Genomic DNA, 25,387 nt, shown 5'->3' with positions numbered 1-25,387 from the left:
TTAAAAAGTAATAATCTCATTACTTAAAACATTTGAGCGTCTTTGTTTAGAACGCGAAAGTGAATTGGAGATAGAATGTCCTTGAGTAATAAGGCTAAGCCACCCCAAACAAACTCATATAAAATCACATTCCTACTTCGTATTTATTACTAGGTTTTGAAAGTAAAGAAAAAAGAATATAATCGTGCGAAGCGTAATTTTCCTCTGGTGGTTATTTGGTCCAAAAAAAATGTAAACACACTTTGATATGGAACAACAATAATTAATTATATTTGAAAGACTGGTAATGAAAATCACATGTTTTCACTAGAACCACAATTTTATCATACATCAGCACAGAAACTAACCATACATCCGCGAAAAGTAATATTGTGTGGATATTTGCATCCGCAAAGATCTCTAAGCACTGCCCTCTCCAGTCCGCTACCTGAACAACCATACATTCTTATTCTTGAAGTCAGTGTTCAGCTACTCAAACCACAGAATCCGAAACACAGCTTCTGTTATATTTGAACAATTCAGTATCTACTCAGCTATTCAGACTACACAAGTCTCAAATATATTGTGTGCCAGAATTATATCGTGATAAAAGATATGACACATTCAAGAATTTTACTAGAAACAACGGAAGAAGGAATAAGGAAATCTAAAATTGAATTTACACAAATTGAAGCACCCGAATGTCGACGGTAAATTGATTCATTCTCCTCTGTCATCTTCGTGAGTGTATGAAGAAGATAAGGGATCACTGAAACGTAGCGTCAATTTGTAGTCCACATTTGGGTCCTTTAATTAGTATAATAGAATTTTAAAATTAATATGCATCCTATTATGTCATGAAGCAACAATAAAAAAGGAACTTCATTATAGAAAATGAGAGAACCAATGAAGGAAAAAAAAAGACTTGAAAGAAAACTGGTACTAAGAAAAGAGAAAAGTGGCTTACAGTAAAAGGAACACGAAAGAAAAATGACTCAAGAAATGATACAAAGTAGATAGCATGGATGAAAAAAAAAAAGTACAGCAAATACCAAAAAGATGACAAGTTACTTCTGGAAAGAAAAAAAAAATAGTAAGTAATTTCAGCAGCACAGAAGATAAATTTTAAAAGAAAAATAAATAAAAAGTTTTTTTTCTTTTTATAAATGATTGTGACAACGCTCTAATACGTATAGATACATGAAACTAGTAGCATTTTAGGCATATTCGATGAACTGAGGGACGGCGGAGAAAATAATTTTTCTTTACAAATTTTCTATAAAAATTTGAGGTTGTTCCTAAAGCCGACATCAAAATTTGACGATGTACATGAAACGTTTTTGGAGTGTTTGCAAAAAGATGTAACGGGAATGTGATCGTAGAATAGACTGCGTGATGAGGCCACCCCCTCACAATAAATGCATAGATGCCACTAGGTAGATCGGAATTTTATTTTTTTTTTTAAAAAAGTCTTGTTTTCAAATGATTGTAGATCAGGTCCTAATAGTGTTGATTCACGGAACTTAGCAGCTTCACTGTCATAATTATCACTTTCATTAATTATCCGTCTTTTGAACCTAAAGGACATAAGAATAGTATTATAACTATAGATTTAATTTCTTTAACAGTACCCGTACTGCTCCAGTTATTAAAAAGGCTTGAATGTGTTTTTCAAAGTGAGTTTGTCAAAAGCTAAAGAAATCTCTGATTCTTCTTACATACGTACATGTATGATTTGTGTAAGTTTCAACACCTTCAAGAAATTATTATTAAAATAAAATAAAATATTAAGTAAGTCTAAGAAAATATGTACTTTATAAAACGAAATATTAACCGAATGAAACTAAAGCTCTAAAAAGCAGAAATTAATAATAATAACAACAACTTAAAAAGCAGAAAATAATTCATTAATATTATCTATAAAAATTTTTGAAGTCTGTGCAAAGTAAAACAAATGCCTAATATAAAATTAGTTTCGAAGGTAAATATGTTAGACATTAACTTGTTCGGCTTGGCACGGATTTTTGCTTCAATTATTATCTATCTATCTTCTAATATATATATATATATATATATATATATATATACAGGATTTGCCCAAGTGGGCCCAGCCCGAAAAACCCGGGTTGGACCTACCTGAAAAAACCCACTTTAAAACCCACCTGAGTTTTTGAGTTTTTTGTTAGTGTATTCAGTGGTGCCCACCCCCCCTCATGTCCATGACGCACCCCCCCTCAATAGTCTATCCGTAAGTGTTCTTCCATGAAAAAAAAAAAATCTTTTCGATTAATTTTTACACACCCTCAAACATATTTATATAGATTTTTAACCCCCCCCCCAAATATTTGAATGACGCCGTTTGCGTCATAGCCCCCCCCCCCCTTGTGGGCACCCCTGGTGTATTATTGGTACAATTAAGGTGATCACATTGAAAATGATTTTTATCAGATTTTGGACTTTCCTTGGGCGAATTAGATGCTTTATGTTAAAGTATACAACAACATTACACGTTAAAGTATACAACATTCAACGTTAGACCTATATGAAGTTCTGAATGCACTGAATGAATAAAAAAGCTTACCTTAGCTTGAGATAATTATAGAACAAATTAATGTATGGTTTGTGTTTATAGCCTACTTGAAGTAAAATATGCAATTTTATATTTTAGAAAATACTTTCCGTGAATAGTGTGCTTGCCGACTCGGTGCCGCCGGAGGACGTTATCACTCATACATTTGACGAGTTTAAGGCCATAGGTGCCTGTCTCACCAGTAAATATGTAAATACATCAGTAAAACTATTAGTATTATTCCATACATTTGACGGTAACTCAAGTATTCTTCGGTAAAATTTGGTTTTCCAACAACAGTAGTTCAGTTCAGTCATTAGTTGCTACTCTTCAAATAAGCATTCTGTAGAATCAACACCAGCAATAGCGTAGAAATTCTTGTCGAATTTAAGAAGCTTAATGCTCGGAGTTCTGAAGACTGTGTAACCCTACTATTTCAAGTGCTGAATTTAAACTTCCGTACTACTGGAAGTTTCGATATGCAGTAAAGAAAGCTGCATTTTCGGGGAAAACCCGTCGTGAAAGAAGTGCTCGGGAAATTACCGAAATAGAACGCACAAAGCATCGGAAGTGAATACTTCAACAATAAAACTATTTATTTTAAACTGGAAGATATTTACTTTCATTTAAGACATTTTGAAACACTTACTTTATAAAATATGAATTATCTCTTAGTTAATTGTTTTAAATTTATTTTCGGGAAAGAACCGTCTTGCACGTACTAGGGAAATTCCCGTAATTGAACGCGCAAAGTATCGAAAGTGAACTTCAACAATAAACCATTTATTTTACCCTGGAAAATATTCAAAATATAAGACATTTTGAAACATTTATTTTATACTACATGAATTATATCTTTGTTTTAAATTAATATATTTGGTATTCATATTTGGCAAACGTTACTAAGGCTCCTGAGATAACTCGATCTACATCTTAGTTTGTCTGCCTCTGCCACACACACACACACATTACATGGCACTACTTTCGGTCTTTTAAGTTTAAATTTTCAGGGTACAAGCACGAGACGCACTAAATTTCCTGTATAGATTTTGGCGATTCTATTCAACGTAAAATTTCAAAATGGCGTCCTTTTTTTCTTTTTCTTTTTTTTTTCAAAATAGTGGGTGTCCACGCTACAAAGAGCAATTTTCGGTCTTTTAAATAGAAATTTTCAGAGTAGAAGCACGAGACACACTAAATTAGCTGTATATATATTTTTTGGCGGCGATTCAACATACAATTTCAAAATGGCGGCCATTTTTTTCAAAACAGTAGTGAACAAAATTTGCTGCAAGTTTTTACCCCAAAGACATTGAAATATTTCGAAAAAAAAATTAAACCCGAAAAAGTCCACATGGGCCAAGGTGGGTTAGTTTTTTCAAAAACATCCGAGTTTTCCAAACCCTCCATATTATATATGATAGTAATGAATTATTTTCTGCTTCTAAGCTCTTTATTAAAAGGTAACCAAAAAACTTTTTGCCGTTCTACAGCAGTGATAAACAAAGAGCAATACAGTGGATGGTACGTACCCTTTAGGGTTCGAAGTAATCTCCAATTAACATCCACCATCTTTTGCCAACGTTCCTGCAGCTGCACAATACCTTGGTGGGGTAAAACTCGGCAGTCGCGAATGCAAAGAAGAGTACGTTCCTCATTTACGAAGAATCTCCCTCGGAGGTGGTTGTCGGCGCAAGGGCTGGTGAATACGGTGCATGGCAGTCTCCCTGGTCCTCTTTCCCACATGTGGTTTGGCACTGTCGTGCAGGAACAGCACATCCTTGCGATTCACCAATGCCGGTTCCTTCTGCCGCAATGCACGGTGAACCCATCGCAACTGCTAAGAGTAGAGGTCAACAGTTATAGTCTGACCAGGTAGAAGCAGCTCGTAATGCACCACATGCCGACAATTCCACCGTGGGTGCACAGGTGGTCTTGAGATATGAGAAAACAGCTGTCTTGTACGCTTGGGAGGGTCATAAAGGACCCACTTTTCGTCATCAATGAGCAAGAGATCAGAGATGGATGTGTTCAAGTGCTTAGTGAGTAAGGACAAACAGGTTGTCACGCGTTGTTCCTTGTTGGCTGCCGACAATGTGGCGTACCTACTTGCTTAACTGGTATGACTTCCCTATCCATGCAGGTGCAGTTTGACTGTTTCAACGGAAACATGAAACCTCTCTGCAAGTTCATCACTGTCTGTCCTCCTCGATGGTTGCTTTCCAGGGCCTCGTCATCCAACACATATGATCGTCCACTGCGAGGTTCATCCGAAAAGTTCACATCTCCCAAACGGAATTTCTGAAACCAATGCCTGGCGGTGCGTTCGTAAACAGCATTCTCTCCAAATGCCTGGCAAATGCGGGAGCTGACAGGCCAGGCCCACTTTAAAGTCATACAACAAACACATGCGAACAATCTGCTTCGATACCTCCATTTCTCTTCGACATGACGAGCTATGACATGACTGCTGTATGTGTGCAACGTGCATGTATTACTGAAGGTCGATGGTCAGACTAACTCCCAATCGTTTGGCAGACACGTATGTCATTTTGTTTCCTCTCTGTGAGTACATGATTAATAGGACGTCAGAAACATCAAGAACTTTTTCTGGTTACCTTGTATTATTATTATCTTCTACTTTCTAGCGGTTTCATTATCTTCTACTTTCTAGCACTTTTGAAATCGATTAATATGGTTTTTCTTTATTAAAAATTTGTACTTTTTGTTTTTTTAGTGTGTTTTGAAGTTCGTTACTTTTCTTTTAAGTTTATTTAATTTTTACCCTCTTTCGTTACCTCAGCAGTTTAGTTCGATACTTAACGGTAGGTTAGTAACTTCCTATACAATTGTAAAGCAAACGAAACATGTGTAATCAAACATATATTAATCGGTCTACGTATTACAGAATTATAAGTGGATATAAACGTGGTACTAACTAGTGCTCTTATAATTCGAATGATTTCATTATTAGAATATTCATATAATGTATTCTTCGAACAAAATTCGTTATTCGAGTAATTGTTCAAATAATTATTCGGATAATGAATAATTATTCAAGCAATTATCCGGATAACGAATAACTATTCGACCAATTGTGCGAATAACGAAAAATTATTCAAGCAATTACTCGAATAACGAATAAATATTCAAATAATTGTTCGAATAACGAATAAATATTCACGCAATTGTTCGAATAACGAATAAGTATTCAAGCAATTGTTCGAATAACGAATAAATATTCAAGCAATTGTTCGAAAATGAAATGAAATGAAATCTTTAAGTTTTACGTCCCACGGTTATGCCGGTTAGGCTAAAGGAGACGGTGATTATGAGAAATGAATGAAACAGTGGAATGAAGAAAGTGGGAGGAAACGGGAGAACCCCGAGAAAACCCACGCACACGGTGTTCGTCCACCACAAAGTTCACTTGGCGGGAGCAGGGTTTGAACCCGGGACCCCAAGCACCAGAGGTGAACGCTCTACCACTAAGCATCCGCGGCCCCTAAGCAATTGTTCGAATAACGAGTAAATATTCAAGCAATTGTTCGAATAACGAGTAAATATTCAAGCAATTGTTCGAATAAGGAAAAATTATTCGAATAATATTACCAGTACTAGTATTAACACTATCATCTATTGAGGAGTTTCATGGTCTAAATCCAAAGACAGGCATCAGATCCTGATAAAATTTATATGAAACTGCGAGAAAATATACTCTTTGAAACTAAAAAAAAACATCGGACACATATGCTGAAGTTATGCGTGATCATGCACATAATGAAGTCGGTTAATTACGATAACACAGTCAGCCGTTGAAAAGTTTCGTGCTCTAGCTCCAAAGACTATCATCAGACCCTACTAGAAACTGTGTAGAAGCACCGCGAAAGCATACTCTTATGAGTACAAACAAAAGATTAATCATCAAAATCGGTGTCGTTATGTCAAAGTTTTTCGTGATCATACGCAAAATTATGGTATTAACACTGTCAGCCATTAAGAAGTTTCATGGTCTGACTCAAAGGGCTATCAACCTATCCTTATTAAGTTCATCTGGGATCACCAGGAAAGAATACTCTTTCAAACAAAACACGAATCACCAAAGTCGGTACACACCCCCTATATCGAAGTTATGCGTGAACATAAGCGAATATCGGTTAATTATGGTTTTCACACTACACTTTTTAAGATGTTTCATGGTCTAACATTAAAGATTATCATTGCATCCTGACGAAATTTATATGGGACACCAGGAAAATATCTCTTTTCAACCGCAGGAAAAACATCAATATCGGTGCAACTATGTCGAAGTAATGCGTAAACATACACACAACATATTTTACCAAGGTGTCCCGTAAGATTCCCGCCACACCCCGTGTGGAAAATAAAAACGCAACAGAACGGTGTAGAAGAGACTTCAATCTGTAAAATGAAAACCATTGTACTCTAAAGTAGATACCCACAGTTCTGCCAAATTGTGAATGCCCTGTGTATACCACTCGGACTTTGAGTCGAAATACATTTGCATTTCACGCCACACATCATCCTTATTGGTGAATGCTTTACCACAAAAGAAATGCCCCAGTGCACGGAACAAGTGTTAATCTCAAGTTTGTATGTCATGTTGTATGCTGGATAAGGTAACAGCTCAATATTTACGAAATTTACAAAATTTTTATGGGTGACACGAGGCCTAAGGCAGGCAGCATTGTACCGCTGCACCAACAGATGTTTAAGATTGATTTAATGTGGGTATTTTTGAGATGCAGCTGATACTTTCGTTCCAGTTGCTCACAGTACAACTCAACGTTCACAGCACAATAATGAGGATTAAGTTCAAAGTGCACGGGACCTTGAAAATTTCACCACACAATAAGCTTCACTTTGCGTTCACACAGCTCCTGTTTCACAATAGGTGCTACGTCCTACCATTGATTACTGGTGTCTTGAGTCCGATAATAAATCCGTTTTTCGTTTGGCGGCACAATTCGATAATAAAACGCTGATCCATGGGACTGTTCAACAGTGCTGTGCACACTTCTACTCTTCCTTGCACCTGCTCAGGAATGAGATCACGCGGGACAATCTGACATCGTCTGTACACAAACCAACAGTTGCCAGTGTGTTCTGTACGGCTGATTTTGAGGTACCCATTCGGCAGCCAACTTACGGATATTGGTGCTCGGATTCGCATCCGCAGCTTGACGTACAGCTTCCATGTTGATGGTGGGGAATCTTCCTGCACGGTCTTTTTCTGACAAATCATTGTCACTCTCCTTGAATTCTCTGATCCACCCTTTGATGTGTCGTAACTCACTGCATGTTCCCTTTTACCCACATAGATGCTTCATGCTGCTGAAACTCATACAGCAGAAGCTCACGAATCAGTGTGTTTTGCCGCTTCACGAAGACCACCTACCACGAGACTAAAAACGGCCATTAATGGGTATCTACGAGGAGAAGGATTCCTCTGTGCATTGGTGTATTGGTTTCTACATCCCTGTTGATTACTAATGTTTCCAGAGGTCCCCAAAGCACATGTTCTGACTTGGCGGGAAACTTATGGGACACCCTGGTGTATAACATATATAAACGGATCGAATTTGTAACCACCTATTTTTTTAAATTCAGTTAAAAAGAACAGGGAACTGAGTTCCTAACACCTTAGTTTTGCTGAAAATCAGAATATATATTTGCTACTTTGTCATTGTTGTTGCGAGTTCTAACAAAGATAGGGTTGGAATGGAAAGATAGAAGACTCATAAGAAACTTATACATGAACCAACAAGTAAGTGTTAGGATAGGGGAAGAACTGACGGAAGAGAGTGCAATTGGAAGGGGAGTTCGACAAGGATGCTGCCTCTCGCCAACACTATTTAATGTCTATCTAGAAGAGATAGTGAAAAAGAGCCTACATGATGATGATGGCATTTCGGTAGGGGGTAGAATGATTAGATGCATAAGATTTGCAGACGATATGGCCCTTGTTGCAGAATCTGAAAAGAAAATCAATAAAATGTTAGAAAAAATGAGAAGGGGCTTTGAAGAATATGGGATGAAAATAAATGTTAGAAAGACAAAAGCCATGGTGATTGGAACGAAGGGGTCTGTGTCAAATATAAAAGTAGGAGGGAAGAAAATAGAACAAGTTAATAGTTTTCGATACCTGGGTAGTGTTCTTAGTAATGACATGAAATGCGAACGTGAAATAACAGCAGGGATAGGAATGGCGAAAGAAGCCTTTAAAAGAAAGAAAAGTCTGTTTTGTGGGACCTTGAACAAAGAGTTGAGAAAAAGACTCATAAAATGCTTCGTGTGGAGTGTTGTGCTGTATGGGGCGGAAACGTGGACATTGCGTAAGGGTGACGAAAATCGACTGGAAGCCTTCGAAATGTGGGTGTGGAGAAGAATGGAAAGAGTTAGTTGGGTCGAGCGGAAAACGAATGAGAGAGTGTTAGAAATGGTGGGTGAGAAAAGAACACTTTTAGATATTATTAGGAAGAGGAAGAGAAACTGGTTGGGACATTGCCTAAGAAGAGATTGTATCATGAGGGACGTCCTAGAGGGTATGGTGGCGGGAAAGAGAGGGAGGGGGCGAAGTAGACTACAATTAATGGATGATATTAAAACAGAAAGATCATACGCGAAGACGAAAATGTTAGCGGAGGACCGTGGAGCATGGAAGCTTCTCAGCTGCGGCAAGTGACCTGCCAATAAAGGCAGAATACCTATGATGATGATGATGACTTTGTCAAGTTGAGAGAGAGAGAGAATATCGATGAGAAGTGGCAAAGGTATGTCATCGCATGATCTTTAGAGGTAATGATAATAACTAATTTATTTGTATTTACCGAAAAGACGAAAGTAACAATCAGAGAGTTTCCAGTTTCCAGGCTATTATTAGGGAATCTCGCAATCGAGAAGTTTCCAGGTTCAACTCAGTTTCCCCTTAAGTATCAGAAAAATGTTGGAAAGATACCTTTAAATATAGGCACTTGCTGTTATTTATTATTGATGATTCCATGATATTTGGCCTCGTTAACAGTATTTGTACATTTGTTAAATACATAAACGAAGACAGAAAGAAGGCATTTGCTATAGACAACAAATTATAGTTAAAGTTTTAACTGTTAATTTAAAGTGGTACTGTTAAAATTCGAATATTTCACTGTTCGAATGTATAAAATGAATAATGAATAATTTGAATATAATGAACAATTTCAACAGAACTAAAAAGCAAAACATGACGTTACGAGCTAATCTCATGATTTATTAAAAATTTACTTGTTTTATAGTGGAAATTTTAGATTGTTTTAATAAAAACATTTTTAATTTAGTACGAAAGAATTAACAGTATTGCGTAAGTAATGTCTCTTACATGTTCTGTTCAAGACGAAAAACTGTGGTGAGAAGAGATTAGTAGATTTCTGGTTACAAACAATCCAAACACAACGAAATGAAATGAAATCTTTAACTTTTACGTCCCACGGATTATGCCGGCTAGGCTAAAGGAGACGATGATGACGAGAAATGAATGAATGAAGTGGGAGGAAACGGAAGAACTCCGAAAAAACGCACGCACATGGTGTTTGTACACCACAAAGTCCACTTGGTGCAAGCTGGGATCGAACCAAGAACCCCACACACCAGAGGTGAACGTTCTACCACTGAGATTCAATTGTTTCGTAGGTATCCTATAGTGCTAATAAGTAAATTAAGATTTTACTTTAATTTTCAGATTTACTGGTTATTTATATTTTAATGAAAATTTTATACCCAAAATATTAAAAAAAAAAAAAAAACTAATGGAAATGCGTTAAAAATAATTATATTTGTACAACAGCTACACTTTGTGATGTTGCGCAAACGATCTAATACCTTCCTAAGGGAAACTCTTTCCTAGCTATATCCTAAAAGAATGATGATACATTGGATTACCAAAAATTTAGTAGTGCAATAAACAAATAAATAACACGAATCTAAAGTAGTGATGTAATTACTTGTTGAGTAACAGTCATACCTCTGAATTGTATTTGAAACCATTAAATAGAATTTTAAGCTAGAAATTACACTCTACCATCATATGTTCATTAATCACCTTATCTGAAATATTAAATGACGAGTGAAATCACTAATTCCTTTGACTGCGTTTGTTAGATTTTTACTGGTTGGCATCATCTCTTAAATTGCTGTCTTCTTTGTCAGGGAAGCTACACTAAGATCGGATCACTTTATACATGCATTTTCACTTTTAGTGCAAGGGTTCATAGCTAGAAAGAGACCTCTTGTTTATATAGAAAAAGAAAATGTAAATTCTTTGTGAAAGAAGTGACAATTTAACATCGTGAGAGTCCTGTAGACACACACAAAACGTCAGAACCTCTTTTAAGCTATGCTTTTTTTCTTTATGTAACTAACTCACTTCACAAAAAACTTGTCTCCAAGAAGTAAACACTGCAGATATCCTAACCTCAACTAATAATTCCCAACCCGATATTCCAACTAACAATTTAATTTAAAATGTGTCAATTTCAGTTTTTTATCAAATTATCTGAAAACATTTAATCCTACTTACCTCACGTGATATGCGTTCCATGGTGTAAAATTCTCTGTCTTCATCTGATTCAGAACTTAAAGGTTTAACTTTGGAACTCTTCCTTTCAGCTGGATTAAACTGAGAATCTTCCGAAGATGAAGAAATTCTATCTGTTACAGAATATACAAATAAAGTAACGATGAGGAAATTCTATCTATTAAAGAACACTCAAATATATAGCACAAGAGAAAGAAAATACCATTGATAATTTTGAAATTATTATAGAATTCAAACAAAATATCTGACTTATAATATCAATAACAAAAGCATCGTAATATGAAAACTAAACGAAGTGACAAAAATTATCCAATAGTATTTTGACTGTATCAATCGTAACAACACAGAATAGTCTACAGACTCCACTTAGTATGTAATATCTCCTGTATTCATTTGTCCTGTTACATTGTACTAAATTTAACGAAGAAAATAAGAGGCCTCACCATTTTTACTTATCGATCGTTCTAATTCAAATAAATTACAGGATCTCCAAAAAGTCCCGCACCATAGAAAAAAATGGTCGAAATTAACTATTTTCGTTCTTTTGTTGTACTGAATTATGTTGTTGTATGACGAATGTGTGAAAATAATAGTGCTGTATGGCCATAAAGGTTAATTTCATCGAGATATTCCCACTGAGTTCAATCGACGCCATCCCGAATGACAACCAATATTTCACATGATAGTGTGGGACGATTCCTGCAGAAATTCAAGAGTATGTGTTTTGTTGTAAAGTAATTCGTTTAGATTATGCTTCGCGTGTGTTCAACAACTCGGGGTTCAGCCTACATACGTGTGAGGAACTCAACAGAAGCACAATGAACAAATACTGTGATTTTGCCTATGGTGCCAAATCTTCCAGACACCTTGAATATAAGGCAAAAAAAAAAAAAAAAAAAAAGACACTACAAGAAATGCATTCGTTTGTTCTGTTGAAGTAAGCTAGGAGCTTGGTTCACTTTTTAACAAAACATATGTGTTTGATCCTTCCGAATAAATATTATTCCTGTTTTTTTGTTTGGGTGAAAACGTGCTAGTCTTACAAGTATATTTTTTCCTGCATGAAATACAAGGTCTGTCCGAAAACGACTATATGTTGCAGCGCGCTCTATTCGGCGGGATAGATGGTAGTGTAAGTCAACCACCGAGTGAACGCTTGCTCAGTTGTCTCCGAGCTCTTGCAGGTGAAGACGGGTAATTTCGTAAATCTCTATTTCGTCTCTTGTACAAGTCGCAATGCAGCGCTCACTGGAAGAAAAATACGGAGTCAAGTCTTGTGTGTAACTCGTCAAGTCTACAGCGGAAACTTTTCCAGTGGTTCAACAGCCTTTCGGAGATAAGGTTTTTATCAAAAAGGCAAGTCTACAGACGGCACAGAGCGTTTTTGGAAGGATAAGGACGCCCGTCAAGCTCTTCAAGCGACGAAAATGTGACCCGTGTGAAAGAATCTTTGCAAACAGACCATTAAATGATTGTTCGTTAAATGGCTAACATGTTAAATATTCCAAAAACTATCGTCCGCATACTGTGATCAAGGATTTGTACATGAGAAAAGTGTGCGCGAAGCTAGTCCCAAGAATTTTGACCGACGACCAAAAATCTTGTCTAGTGGAAATTTGTCAAGACGTTTTGGAAATGTATGAAAATGAAACTAATTTTTTCGACAAATTTAACGTAGAACGCTACCTAGCCACCCTACAGTCCCAATTTGGCTCCCGCAGACTTCTTTCTCTTTTTCGTTTCAAATTCTTTCTGAAAGGACATTGTTATAGAACAATTTGACAACATGAAAACAGGTTGTGAAATAGCTTTAAATACACTTCCTGAACAGACCATCCCGTATACCTTCGCAGATTGTAAATCTCGCTGGCAAATGTGTATCAACGCAAGAGAACAATATTTTGAAGAATTTAAAATATTATTATTTATTTATTTTATTTTTTTCATATTTGTAGATTTCGTGACATTACCTTCTGGACAGACCTTGTAATGCCTCGTATATTACTAAACGTAACGAACTTACTATTAAAAATAAACACAGAATTCTACATTTGAAGGGTAAGGGGAAAAAAGAAGGAATGTCACTAAACTGGATTTTCGAGAAAACGGCGTTTTTATATTGAAACCACGTACAAAATGAATATGGTTAGCCAAATATTTTGCCCCTTTTACATGGACATTTCTACGTCTGCTCATGCATGGCATATATAGTCAAATAGTACTAAAAGTCACCAACAGATAGGACAAAGCACTCGTTAAACCACACACATGGACATTCCTTGTTTTTTTTCCCTTACCCTTCATTTACTCTATACTTAAGAAAGAATCTGAGAAAGGGCTCACGTAAGGTAAAATGAACAGAATGAACGAAATTTTTTTTCTAAACAAGAATATCTCAACACTATTACAGAGAAGAAGACTCATTCTATCTGCTGAGTTTTCTCGATATAGTATGATCAACAAACAGAAAATAAACATCGCATTTACTGCCCTAATTTTTTTGATTCTGTTAGTCATTAGATTCCTCATTTCTCTATTATTTGTCAAAATAAATGAAAAATAAAGGAATGTATTAATATTTACAGTTTGTAGAGGCTTAGTACTTAGAAAAAAACTCCGAAACGAATTGTTTAATGACATATATTGTTTATAGCAGTCTGCTTTGTAATGGATCATATAAATCTCTTACAGTTGTTACAGTTATTGTGTTCTATATTAGCTGTTCAAATGTTTGTTATATTAGGCTTAGCTAACTAGATTTAATTTGTCGGCGTCTTTGATGTGAATAGTGCGTTGGCACGAAAGGCAGTAACAACAATACCATTTTGTTTTTTGTCTTTGTACTGCATAAACAATTAGATTATTACAAAAATTTTATTGAATCTTGAAAGTAAGTGTTCTAAACATTGATACTTATTCTAGATATATTGCACTCGATCTCCAGGAGAATATCGTTATGAATCTTTCATATACAAAACATCTTGTTTAGCGTAATAGGAAGCTGAACGTGTTATTCGTAATAGTATCGCCTAAGAAGGTTCATTAGCGTCTACATGTTAGTCATAAATATAACATTTGTATTAACTTCTACTGATAGCGTTTTGTAAACTGCAAGTAGCACCGGTGAAAGATGATGATTACGGATAAATGATAAAAAATACAGATGAAAGATTAAATGTTTAAAGAATTTTACGATTATAATACGTCGAATCAGAATATGTACTGTACATGCATATCAGCCTTGCTATTGTCATGTCTGAAGTCACTGTTATTTGCTGACGCTATGTCCGCTGAAGGAACGTACATAATTTTAGAGGTACGGAGATTACAATAAAGATAATAGAGGAGCCCATTCTATGATTATTATCTAGTAATGCATACCTATTTATAGCTCCCTGATCACTAAAAGTATTCCTTCCTTCTTCGGGGTCTACTCCCATTGACTTGTTCATGCAATTATACTTTATTTATTTATCTACGAATACTGAACATATATCTGATCAACGTCTTCATAACAATATCATAACACTAGTGCTTAACACTACATGCAACCGTAGCGAAGGCGTACGACAGCTCGCGACCATCAAAGGAAACACCTGGCACATGAGAGAGCGTGTGCATGTCAACTTCTATTAAATAACCTCAAATATTACCATTTCTCCTATAAAATTAAAAGAAAGTACTATCTTGAGTAGAAAAGGACATACCTGGTTTTATCTTAGCTACTGACTTTTGGAACTGAAATTTATGAAGCGTGTTAAGAAGGCTAGGACTCTCATGTTGGGATGAGGCAGGTGAACTACTAGCCATATTAAGGACTTCTCACAAGCCCAACACTGTAAAAGAGAAATTAATATGTAAGTTACATCTCAACAAGAATTTTTTTCAATATATATATATTTTTTTCATTATTATGGACCCTGGGATTACTTACAATACATAATAAATTTCTTTGTTTGAAATAAATTATAAGTAAGCGACAGAGAGATTAGCTGTATTCAAAACAATCTTTTTTCTTAGTCTGCATTAGTATATAAACGTATTAAATGAATGAGCTGTTGGACCTAAAAGTAATAATTATAACAAAAAGTTTAACCTCAGTTCAGCATAAGAAATTACAGTATTTGGCATGCAACATGTTGATTTGGAATTAATAAAAAAAGCAGCCCCTATTACCCAACCAAAAACATTATTTCACTGATCTCTTATAAGGATGAACATGATTAACTATCTTAATATAAGCACCTACTACAGTGTGTGTTTATGTGTCGGACACCGCAGGTTCACTGTTCTCTCTGCTGGTTTACTGGGAGAGTGCACGCCTATGTGAGGGCTCGAATTCGATTCCCGCTCAGAGAGCTTTGAAATTTGAACTGACTTTTCCAGTTTTTCCACACTCAGCTTGTCGAACAGAAGACTAAACGAACTTCTTTCCTGTGTAACTGTAATTGCTGTTTGTAAAGTATACGCTGTTAATTCTGAAAATTAATATTCTTAACTCCAAGTTTCAAAAATTCTCTTTTGTTAAATTATATAATGTTCTGTTCGACAAACTGAGTGTGGAAATACGTAAAAGTGTTTTTATTTTGTAAACATAACTCACTATTCACGGTTGTAATGGAAGAACATTTTGATCAAAATTTGTAAACAGCTATCTAATCTCTATCAGCGGTATTAAAAATCCAAGTTTCAAAGACAGGAGCCTATAAGTGAAACTGCGTGAGGACCTACAAGTGATAGTTCAAAATTCAAAGAGTTTTTGGATGATTTCGAGTTCTAATGTTTGAAGACAGTCCTTCAAGCATGATTAAATAAGGGAAGAAAAGCAGTAGTAGGAGGAAAGTTACTTAGGAAGTCCCCAGAGAAGATCAAATGATATGAGTAGAAATAATCATCTTCAGACACACACATTCTACTTGCTGAGATGCCCATTCTTCGCATGGAAAAAATATGTTTAAGGAATTACTGTTTGGGAAAAACTTGAACCTCTTTCCGCCATTGTCCGGGCATTTACTGAGCCTAATTTTCTATAGGCAGGAAAAGGAATGAATTCTACCTAAATAGATATTTCATAAATACTGTTAGAGATCCTGACCGCCATTGACTGCTGATGTTCTGACTGCACATGTGTATGAATGAGTGCTGCCATCTGAGTAACATGGGCGAAGTGGGTTCCTGAGCTCTTCATTTCACGGCGAGACGCTTCGCAGTGAGAATGTGCAACGATGGAGTGAGGCGACTACGAGAATCGTGTTGCAGTCACCACCACGATCTTTGTCACCCTGAAACCCCAGCAAATAAACGACCGATTTTTCTACCGCACCATCCAGCGCTGTAATGAAACGGGAAGTGCCAATTACTATCAGCGTAGTAGTAGACCGCGCACAGTGAGAACACCACAGACAGTTAAAGCCATAGCTGCAAGGATTTGGTGAAATCCCATCAGGACTGACTCAGTGATGTCTCATGAGATGTCCATTTCCAGATCAACCATGTCACGGGTGCTCACTTAGGACCTGCTTCTCAGAGCCTACAAACAATTTACAGGTTATTTCCTGACTAATATGTTACGCCAGTAGTGGTGAAAGCCAAAAGTCTCCTCACGCGTTACGCAGGAAATGGTCACAGAACAATTTTCTTTTCTGATGGGAACCTGTTTACAGTTAAGCAGTTCTTTAATGCTCTAAACGACCATGTGTACTCATCATCAGCACAAGCTGTTGAACTGTTTCCAGGGTGCAAAATTTCCATCACCCAGCAGTCATGGTGTGGTGGAGTGTGAGCTTCAACGGCACAACATGGCTCCATTTGTTCACGACATCACCTACCGTGTACCAAACCACAGTGTCCTTCCAACAAGATTCTGCTTCCGCGCACAAGGCATGGTCAACAGGAGCGACTATGAACTAACGTCCCAGACTTCATCTCCCCATCAGACTGATCCCCTAGCAGCCCAGATCTGACCAAAGAGTGGTCAGTATTTCAATCAATGGCCTGCAAGAAGAGACACTCAATGTAGACTTCTTGAAGCTGCCCTGGTCAAGGGAGCTCGCCACTTCATCAACACAGTTCGTAATTCCATTGGCAAATGGACTGCCAGACTCTGGGCTTGCATCCACGTCAAGGTGGACACTGTGAAAATTGATTGATGCTCTTCATGCTCTACACTTCCATGTACAGTCCGCAGCAAAAAACCTGCAACATAAGCATGTAAGTTTATTGTGAAACGACGAAGTCTTTAGCTCCAAAATAAGTGTGCAGGGGAGAACACCGAGGTTTCTCCTGCGTGATTCGTGCCACTTAGACGTTATGTTGATTCCCATGGTTGTTAGGCGTAGTTTCACAAATAAAAATTACATGCTCATGTTGCAGGTTTTTTGTTGCGTACTGTTCCATCTTGCAAAAGAATTTCAAGATATTCTCAACATAGTGTTCGTTCCATTCCAAATCTCTGACAGCATTTATGAAATAACTAGGTAGAGTGTAAAATTGAAGTAATTTTCCAGGAGGTTCTACAGAGTTTTATTCGCTCTACTCGACTAGAGTTGAGCTTAAATATCATCGTGACTATCATGTATCAACTTAATTACCCCGAAAATTATGGACTGGACACAAGTCTCGGTCATTTTGGATAATTTATTCCTTACTTATTCTGATACTCCATGCCGAAGGGGACCGAACTGAGGCAGCATCAGAAGTGTCATTATCCATCTCAACGAACCCAAAAATTATAGATGCGGCACTAATACTGGTAGTTTTCGATTACGAGGTTTGTCCGGAAAATACGTATAAATGTTCAATAATAACTTAATTTTACAAGCTGCAGTCACCGCTAGGTGGCACTACTGCTGTAGCCAATCCCATCAACGCTCAGTTCGAGTTAGAGCGCTCTGCGTGTCAGTAGGAGTGTGTGGCTGCTTGTTGAAAGTTACCCTGTTTCACCTGCCGTCGGCATGGAGCTCTCTCTGATTGAGGAACAGCGCATCAACATCAAGTTTCTTGCAAAGCTAGGTAAGAATGACCGTGAGATTTTTGAGTGTTTGAAATAAGCGTACGGAGACAATTCTCTGAAGGAACCAACCGTGAACAAGTGGTTAAAAAGGTTTCGGGAAGACCGAGAAGACGTGAAAGGAGACCCTCGCCCAGGACGCCCGTTGACATCAAGTTCTGATGAAAATGTTGTACGATTTCGGACTTGTGTTCTTAAAGACCGTAGATTGACAGTCAGAATGATTGCTGACGAGTTGTCAATTCCCAAAACAATCGTTCACGAAATTCTGACACAAAAACTTGAAATGAAGAAATCGCGTGCGAAAATCGTACCGAAGCTCTTGACTCCAGAACAGAAAGCAAAGAGGGTTGAGTGCTGTGAGAATTGGTTGGAAGCAGAGGAAAGAGGGGACTTTCTCAACCGAGTCATCACTGGAGACGAGTCCTGGTTTTACGAATTCAAATCTCAAAGCAAGGAATGGAAGCTACCAGGAGAACCGAGAACAAAAAAGTCGCGAAAAGTAAGATCCAATGTGAGGACAATGTTGATTGTTTTCTTTGATTCTAGGGGCATTGTTCACAAGGAATTTGTCCCTCCCGGCGAGAGTGTGAACGGACAGTTTTACGTGGAAGTTTTGAGACGTCTCAGAGCTCGTGTGGCCCGAGTTCGACCGGATTTGGCACAAGGGGGCAGGTGGATCCTTCATCACGACAATGGGCCCCGCTCACACGTCGCTCGTTGTGCGTGAGTTTTGGCCCGAAGCCCAATCACCGTGACAGACCACCCGCCTTATTCACCCGATTTAGCCCCTTATGACTTCTTCCTGTTCCCAAAATACAAAATGGCGCTTCGGGGGCGGCACTTGGGAGATGTGGAAGCCATCAAGGCAGAAACGACACGGCAACTGAACAGCATCCCAACTGAAGACCTTCAGCAATGTTATCAACAGTGGAAACGGAGTTGGCAAAAGTGTATCTTGTCTAAGGGAGAGTACGTTGAAGGAGACCATATTATAATACCTGAATAATTGTAAAATAAAGTTCTTATTCAACAAAATGGCGATTCGGGGGCGGCACTTGGGAGATGTGGAAGCCATCAAGGCAGAAACGACACGGCAACTGAACAGCATCCCAACTGAAGACCTTCAGCAATGTTATCAACAGTGGAAACGGAGTTGGCAAAAGTGTATCTTGTCTAAGGGAGAGTACGTTGAAGGAGACCATATTATAATACCTGAATAATTGTAAAATAAAGTTCTTATTCAACAAAATGGCGCTTCGGGGGCGGCACTTGGGAGATGTGGAAGCCATCAAGGCAGAAACGACACGGCAACTGAACAGCATCCCAACTGAAGACCTTCAGCAATGTTATCAACAGTGGAAACGGAGTTGGCAAAAGTGTATCTTGTCTAAGGGAGAGTACGTTGAAGGAGACCATATTATAATACCTGAATAATTGTAAAATAAAGTTCTTATTCAACTTTTATATGTATTTTCCGGACAAACCGTGTATTTTCACCCCCCTCTCCCGCTACGCACCCATTGGAATGTCTTACACGTACAGTATTCTCTCTCTCATTTTCATATTGTAAGTCAGAGCACGAAGTCTGATTTAAATTCCTCCATACATTCCAGTTATGCTGGAACATACACTCGTTTGTGCATATTGTATATATACAGGGAGTTCGAAAATAACACAAAAAAATCTTTGAAAAATAACTCCTCAAACGAAAACATGAAATTATATATTGCAGATATGAATTTATATATATATATATATATATATATATATATATATATATATATATATATATATAGTGTGTCCGTAAAGTTGCGCAACCCAAAGTTTGATTGCGAATATCTTTTGAACCAAGAACGATAAAGACATGAGACTTGAAACAAATGTAAGCATGTTCCATATAGATATTTCCGAGATCATGACCAGTGTTGAAATTTGTAACGTTTTTATGTACTGACGAAAGAAAGTATTGAAAGTGTAAAATAAAAATAAATAAATAAATGTACAAAATGAAGAAAATCAATATTGAATTGCAGAAAAAGGATTTCCTGCGGGTAAGTCAATGTATATTTGTGCAATATGTATAAACATTTATCCATTGGTGCGAAAATGTGACAAAGTTGGTGCAGTGTTGCTTTCAAAACATGAGTTTTTATTCAAAAATTTGCGATAAAAAAATCCCCACCTGGCAGCTGGCCTAAAAACTCACATTCTCAATTATGTGCAAATTCTCACTGCTTATCATTAATTAACCTAAAACACATCTGTTGCAATAAATTTACAACAGTGTTACCTGGGGCCGCGTTTCTGCGAAAAAAAAAAAAACACCCATTTTACGGACTTGCATTAAATAGTCTTTTTGCATGGAAACACTGCATCAACTTTGTCACATTATCGAACCAATGGATAAACGTTGATGCATACTGCACAAATGCATAGGATTCACCCGTAGGAAATCCGTTTTGTGCAACTCAATATTGATTTTCTTCATTTACATATACATTTTTTATTTTACACTTTCGATACTTTCTTTCGTCAGTACATAAAAATGTTACAAATTCCAACATGGGTTATGATCTTGAAAATATCTACGCGGAACACGCTTACATTTGTTTCAAGTCCCATGTCTTTATCGTTCATTATTATACCAATTGTTGTTGAACAGGTGCAGCAACAAGGGTAGCCACGAATCATAATAGAAAATCGATGTTGTCTCCTACAACGGAAAAAATGATAAATCAGGACATGACAATTGATAGAGAATATACATCTATTGGCTACGCTAATGAGATTTACTCAAAATAATAACTATGTTCCTTTATCCGATCTTGATCTGGTATATCGTTCTCAAGTTACGGAACTTTATTTCTTCGTCTCTCAAAATTTTCAGTAGTTTATAGCTCCCGAACGACGCATTCTACATATACTGTATTTTATAGTGTCCATTAGCAAGTATTACGCAATTACTTTGTGTACCTGTCTGATTACAAGGGTTCCTCTCCTACCTTATATAGATGGGTCAGGTAGGAGTATTAACTAACCTTCTCCTACTGTCATGTCCTCTTGTTCTCAGAGCTTATTTTTCTCGATATTTCGGTAGTCACTGTAGCCATTAACAAAAACAGTTTCGATTGCAAACTGCGTATTTCTATAGTTTCATCCTATAGAAATGCTTACTTCAGGACGACATTTCTTCTACAAGAGAATGAAATTTTAATGGAATGAAACTATAGGAATATCCAGCTTGAATTCAAAACAGCTCTTGCTAATGGCTAATGAAATAGCCTAACTATCACTAAAAATTGAACTATGTAAATAGAGGACAGGGCAACGTTACAAGGTGAGGTTTTAAAGTCAGAAATATGTACCCTATAGTATCCGTCAGTAAGGACAGTTGCTGTTGAGTTTCTCAATATCTCATTATAGAAAGAAGTTCTTCAACTAAAGTCTGCAGTTAATATACCATGGTCTTTTGTTCCTTCACCTTACGAATGCATTCAAATTTCATTTTCATCTCTACATAACGTTGCTGTGCTCTGCTGAGTTGTTTTCACACAGATTCTGCACTATTCGGTCTTATCTGATACCCTCTCTGAACTCATTTAATCGTTTAAGTAACTCTTTTTCGTTACTGATGTTTATTTCTACTTTCATTTCTATCTTTCTGCTATTGATTCAAAAACTGTCAAATGTTTGAAGCGCAGAATTCGAAAATAATCAGCCACGTATACGTAATCGTAATATGTAAAATTATTACAATATATTCCAGTATCAGACGCGAAACTGCATAAAGGAAAAGTTTACAGACAAAATATACCAAACTTATCATCTTTACTACTCTGCTCCTTATACTATCCGCCTGACTTCACTCACCTCGGATAAACCTGGGTCACAAAAGTATTAACTCGTCTAGATGTATGTAGTAAAAATAGGAAGATGCTAAGCGAATACGAGTTTTTAATGAATCTTTTTTTTTCTTTTCTTCAGAAAACGTGGGAAAGCAGAACACATCATCCAGAAAATAGACACGAAAAGAAATCTAAGCAATAGCTTCACCTTTGGAACAGTTTTAAGTTCAACATACAACTATTAATCTAACCTATTGTACTCTAATAAGAAAAAGGGACGCCGTTTATAGATTTGTAAAATTTACAGGAGAAATATCTAATGTTAAGTAATCAAATTACGTGAAAATCTTATCTCTGATATGCCTAAGATGTACCCTTTTAACTATACATTTTTTCACAAGGAAGTCCCGGTTAAGTTACATGCTATGTGAACACTGTGCTCTAGTGCAAGTTAAGTTCTTAATTTTATACATATGGGATAACCATACTGAAATGTAGCCTACAGAATAAATATTAAGACTTATTCTTCAAAACCTTACATGTTTGTTTACGCGCATACCCTTCTCTTCCCTTCGGACACACCCCGCGCTACTGCTTCGTCCTACTATGACTCAGATACACTTCTTTAATTCCACCTAGCACAAGTAGGTGTGTTTTGAACTTGTTTTCGCTCACTGGAAATATTTTGAAAATGCTTACGAAGATAATTCGTGTGGAAGAATGTTAATTTGAATGATCTTTACAATGCCCGCTCTAATTGGTATCCTTATGCCGACACAAGAAAAATGTAAAAATGTAGGTCCAAACTTTTCTAACTCTAAGATAAACCAACTCAACTCTACTTGCCTATACCTTTTCACAGCGGTCGTCCTTACTGATTGTTGAGTTTGTAGAGCTAGAGCGTGTATTGTAAAGTTTCGCCTTTAATTTCTCAACAAATACTTCCGTCATCGCCTTGAACTTCAGTTGTGCTAAATGAGGTATTCATATCGTGTGAAAGTATTTTGGAGGACAATAAGGGGAAAATTAGTGGAAGATTTATAATTTTACCTTTGTACAGCAGAGAAGGTACGGTGCAAAATGTTAAGGGTTAAAGACGGTAAAATTTCGTGATTTTTTTAAGAAATGCTTCTGAAGGGAAGAACCCCAGTCCTCACTCAAGATTTACTTTACCAATTCTTTACCGTTTTGTGTATAAATACAGCATCCATTCATGTTATAAAAACCAGTGCAAAAAAGCACAGCATATGGTGGGCAAGGTTCTAGATTACTGGTCCCCCTTCCCATTGAGCAGTAATAAAGACAGAAAACAACGTGCCCTGCGGGGCTTTAACCCGCCTTCACTCGCTAACGCTCGCTCGGCAATACTATATGAGTTAAATGTATAAACTTTAGTACAGAAACCTACCCAGCTACTAATCTACATGGGGGACCAGTAATTTAGAACCTTCCCCACATGGTGCACTAAAAGTAACTAAACTGCATGAATGCTAACTAACAAAGTCAGAACGCAGGTGTGTCAGCGACGCCGAGTATATGTGTAAACAAGAATGTTACTAAAAAATGTATAGAGTTATACATAAACAATGTATAGAATTAAGAGCACTTTGAGTTCGAAGAAAAAACAAATGTACTTGCTTCTAAAAGTTGTCCGAGTATATTCTCAATCTGCACAAACGCATCACTTATTTCTCTAGGCGGTGTTCAAACAAATTGTAACATCCAGGTCTGTCAGGGCAGTCCATATTTCAATGATTTTAATCGTTATGGGAGTTGGTAACCCTGGTCGAGAAATAAAATCGGTAGTAGGGCTTACTATCAAAAATAATTTATGGTATTATTTTGCTTTCATTTACGGTTGTCATTCTGTGTTTAAAATTTAAATCTTTGTACGTATTTCGAACCAAGAGCATAATGTAGACAATTCACCCGAAATAATACATCAGAAACCTAGCTATTAGAGGATGTAATTAGAGGAGGCCTAGTAAGGTTAGGTTGTTTTGTACCTGTAGAGTAGAAAAGAGTTTAAAAATATTCTTTACTTAAAACGTTCCAAAATAATAATAATAATTTTGGAAAATGATTTGGCTAAAATACTTTTGCCACATTGCTGGATACAAATTGACGTGACTTTGAAATTTTGCTATAGGCCTATAAATACTAGATAAATATATAACTCGTTCCAGCGTTCATAAACCGATTCAATAAGATCTGATATAGCGAGTTACGTATTTACTCTTTCGTTTTCCTTTCCATTACAAGTAAATGTAGTTGGCTAGTAACTATGGAATTATCAATTTTGTGATAAGAATCCAGTGGGAATATTGGACACCAACATGCAACAGGCCGACTTAATATTTTAAGAAATCTTATACTAAGAACAAAATTCGCCTACACATTTCTCGCTACAAATTGAGTTTTCTTCATAGTGAATATTCCCATTAAAATAAAAAGAACTCCATTCCCTCTAATGCCACAAGCTTGTTGCACCACATTCACAATATAGTGGAAACGACTTAAAATGTTATACTATAATTTTTTAAATATAAATTATTCAAAAATTGTTATTGAAATACCTCCTCAGCGCATCCATAAGGTATTAACACAAAATTTTCTGCAATTATGACAAGGAAACCATCTACATCCACAACTATAACCAACCGTAATATACGTAATGTTCACCTGGCACTACCGTAGTTGCAGTTTTTATAACAAGAGTAGTGATACACGCGTTAGTAAGTCTAAGAAATCAATTCAATAAAATAATAAAAGCATGTCAAAATTTAGAAAATATTTCACTTAACAGCATGAAGTACTGCACGCGGCGACAAGCAATGCTGCCAACTAATTTATAATAACCCCAGGATAGGATTTTTTTTTTTTTTTTTTTTTTTTGCGCAAGCCGTAAAGGAGTCCCCATCCTGAAACGGAATCAGTGAATGCAATGCAAAATTTGAGTTTTGGTTTGCAATAATATACATAGCACTTATTTTTGATATTGGTGCTGACGAGCTTAGGCACATTACATTTTGCAAAATTAATAGGTATAATTCAATACTCTGCATGGAAAAATGTGTTTATAAGGAAGAAATTTGTTTAGGCGGTAGAATTAAATACTGATGTATAGAAGTTGTATTTTATGATTACAAGTGCAGTTACTAGTGTAAAATCATTACAATTACTATACTATGGTTAAAACAGAGGAGTGCATATGAAAGAGCACTGTATTAGTTACTATTATCCGTCGGTGGAATATTTCTGTACACTGTAAGAAAACTCTATTTTGTTTACAAGTGTAGTGTTCCTTCTTTGAAATCATTACAAGAAGGAAGTCTTGGATCAACTTAAACTACACTCGCCTAACTAAAACTTTCTTAACGTAACCTCAG

At 36.6% G+C, this 25,387-nt stretch overlaps 1 protein-coding gene across 5 annotated transcripts in view; it reads right to left on the bottom strand.

The window, feature by feature from the left end:
- Etl1 (SWI/SNF-related, matrix-associated actin-dependent regulator of chromatin, subfamily a, containing DEAD/H box 1) overlaps positions 1 to 24,907 on the bottom strand; it is a 103,544-nt gene extending 78,637 nt beyond the window's left edge. For 2 of the 5 annotated variants that reach the window (XM_081759847.1, XM_081759851.1), the window contains exons 1-3: positions 24,575 to 24,859; positions 14,849 to 14,977; positions 11,124 to 11,254 (exon numbers count right to left, since the gene is read on the bottom strand). In XM_081759847.1, the coding sequence (XP_081615973.1) occupies positions 11,124 to 11,254; positions 14,849 to 14,951 (234 nt within the window). In that variant the 5' untranslated portion in view covers positions 14,952 to 14,977; positions 24,575 to 24,859. Of the gene's footprint in view, positions 1 to 11,123; positions 11,255 to 14,848; positions 14,978 to 23,636; positions 23,770 to 24,574 lie in introns of those variants that run through there. The other 3 variants (XM_081759850.1, XM_081759848.1, XM_081759849.1) reach the window with 3 other exon arrangements.
- Between the last annotated feature and the right edge of the window lie 480 nt (positions 24,908 to 25,387).

The sequence above is a fragment of the Thermobia domestica genome, chromosome 5, assembly GCF_964235325.1.
Source record: "Thermobia domestica chromosome 5, izTheDome1.hap1.1, whole genome shotgun sequence".
In the NCBI taxonomy this organism is placed as follows: domain Eukaryota; kingdom Metazoa; phylum Arthropoda; class Insecta; order Zygentoma; family Lepismatidae; genus Thermobia; species Thermobia domestica.
This window is presented reverse-complemented; position numbering and strand designations above follow the sequence as displayed.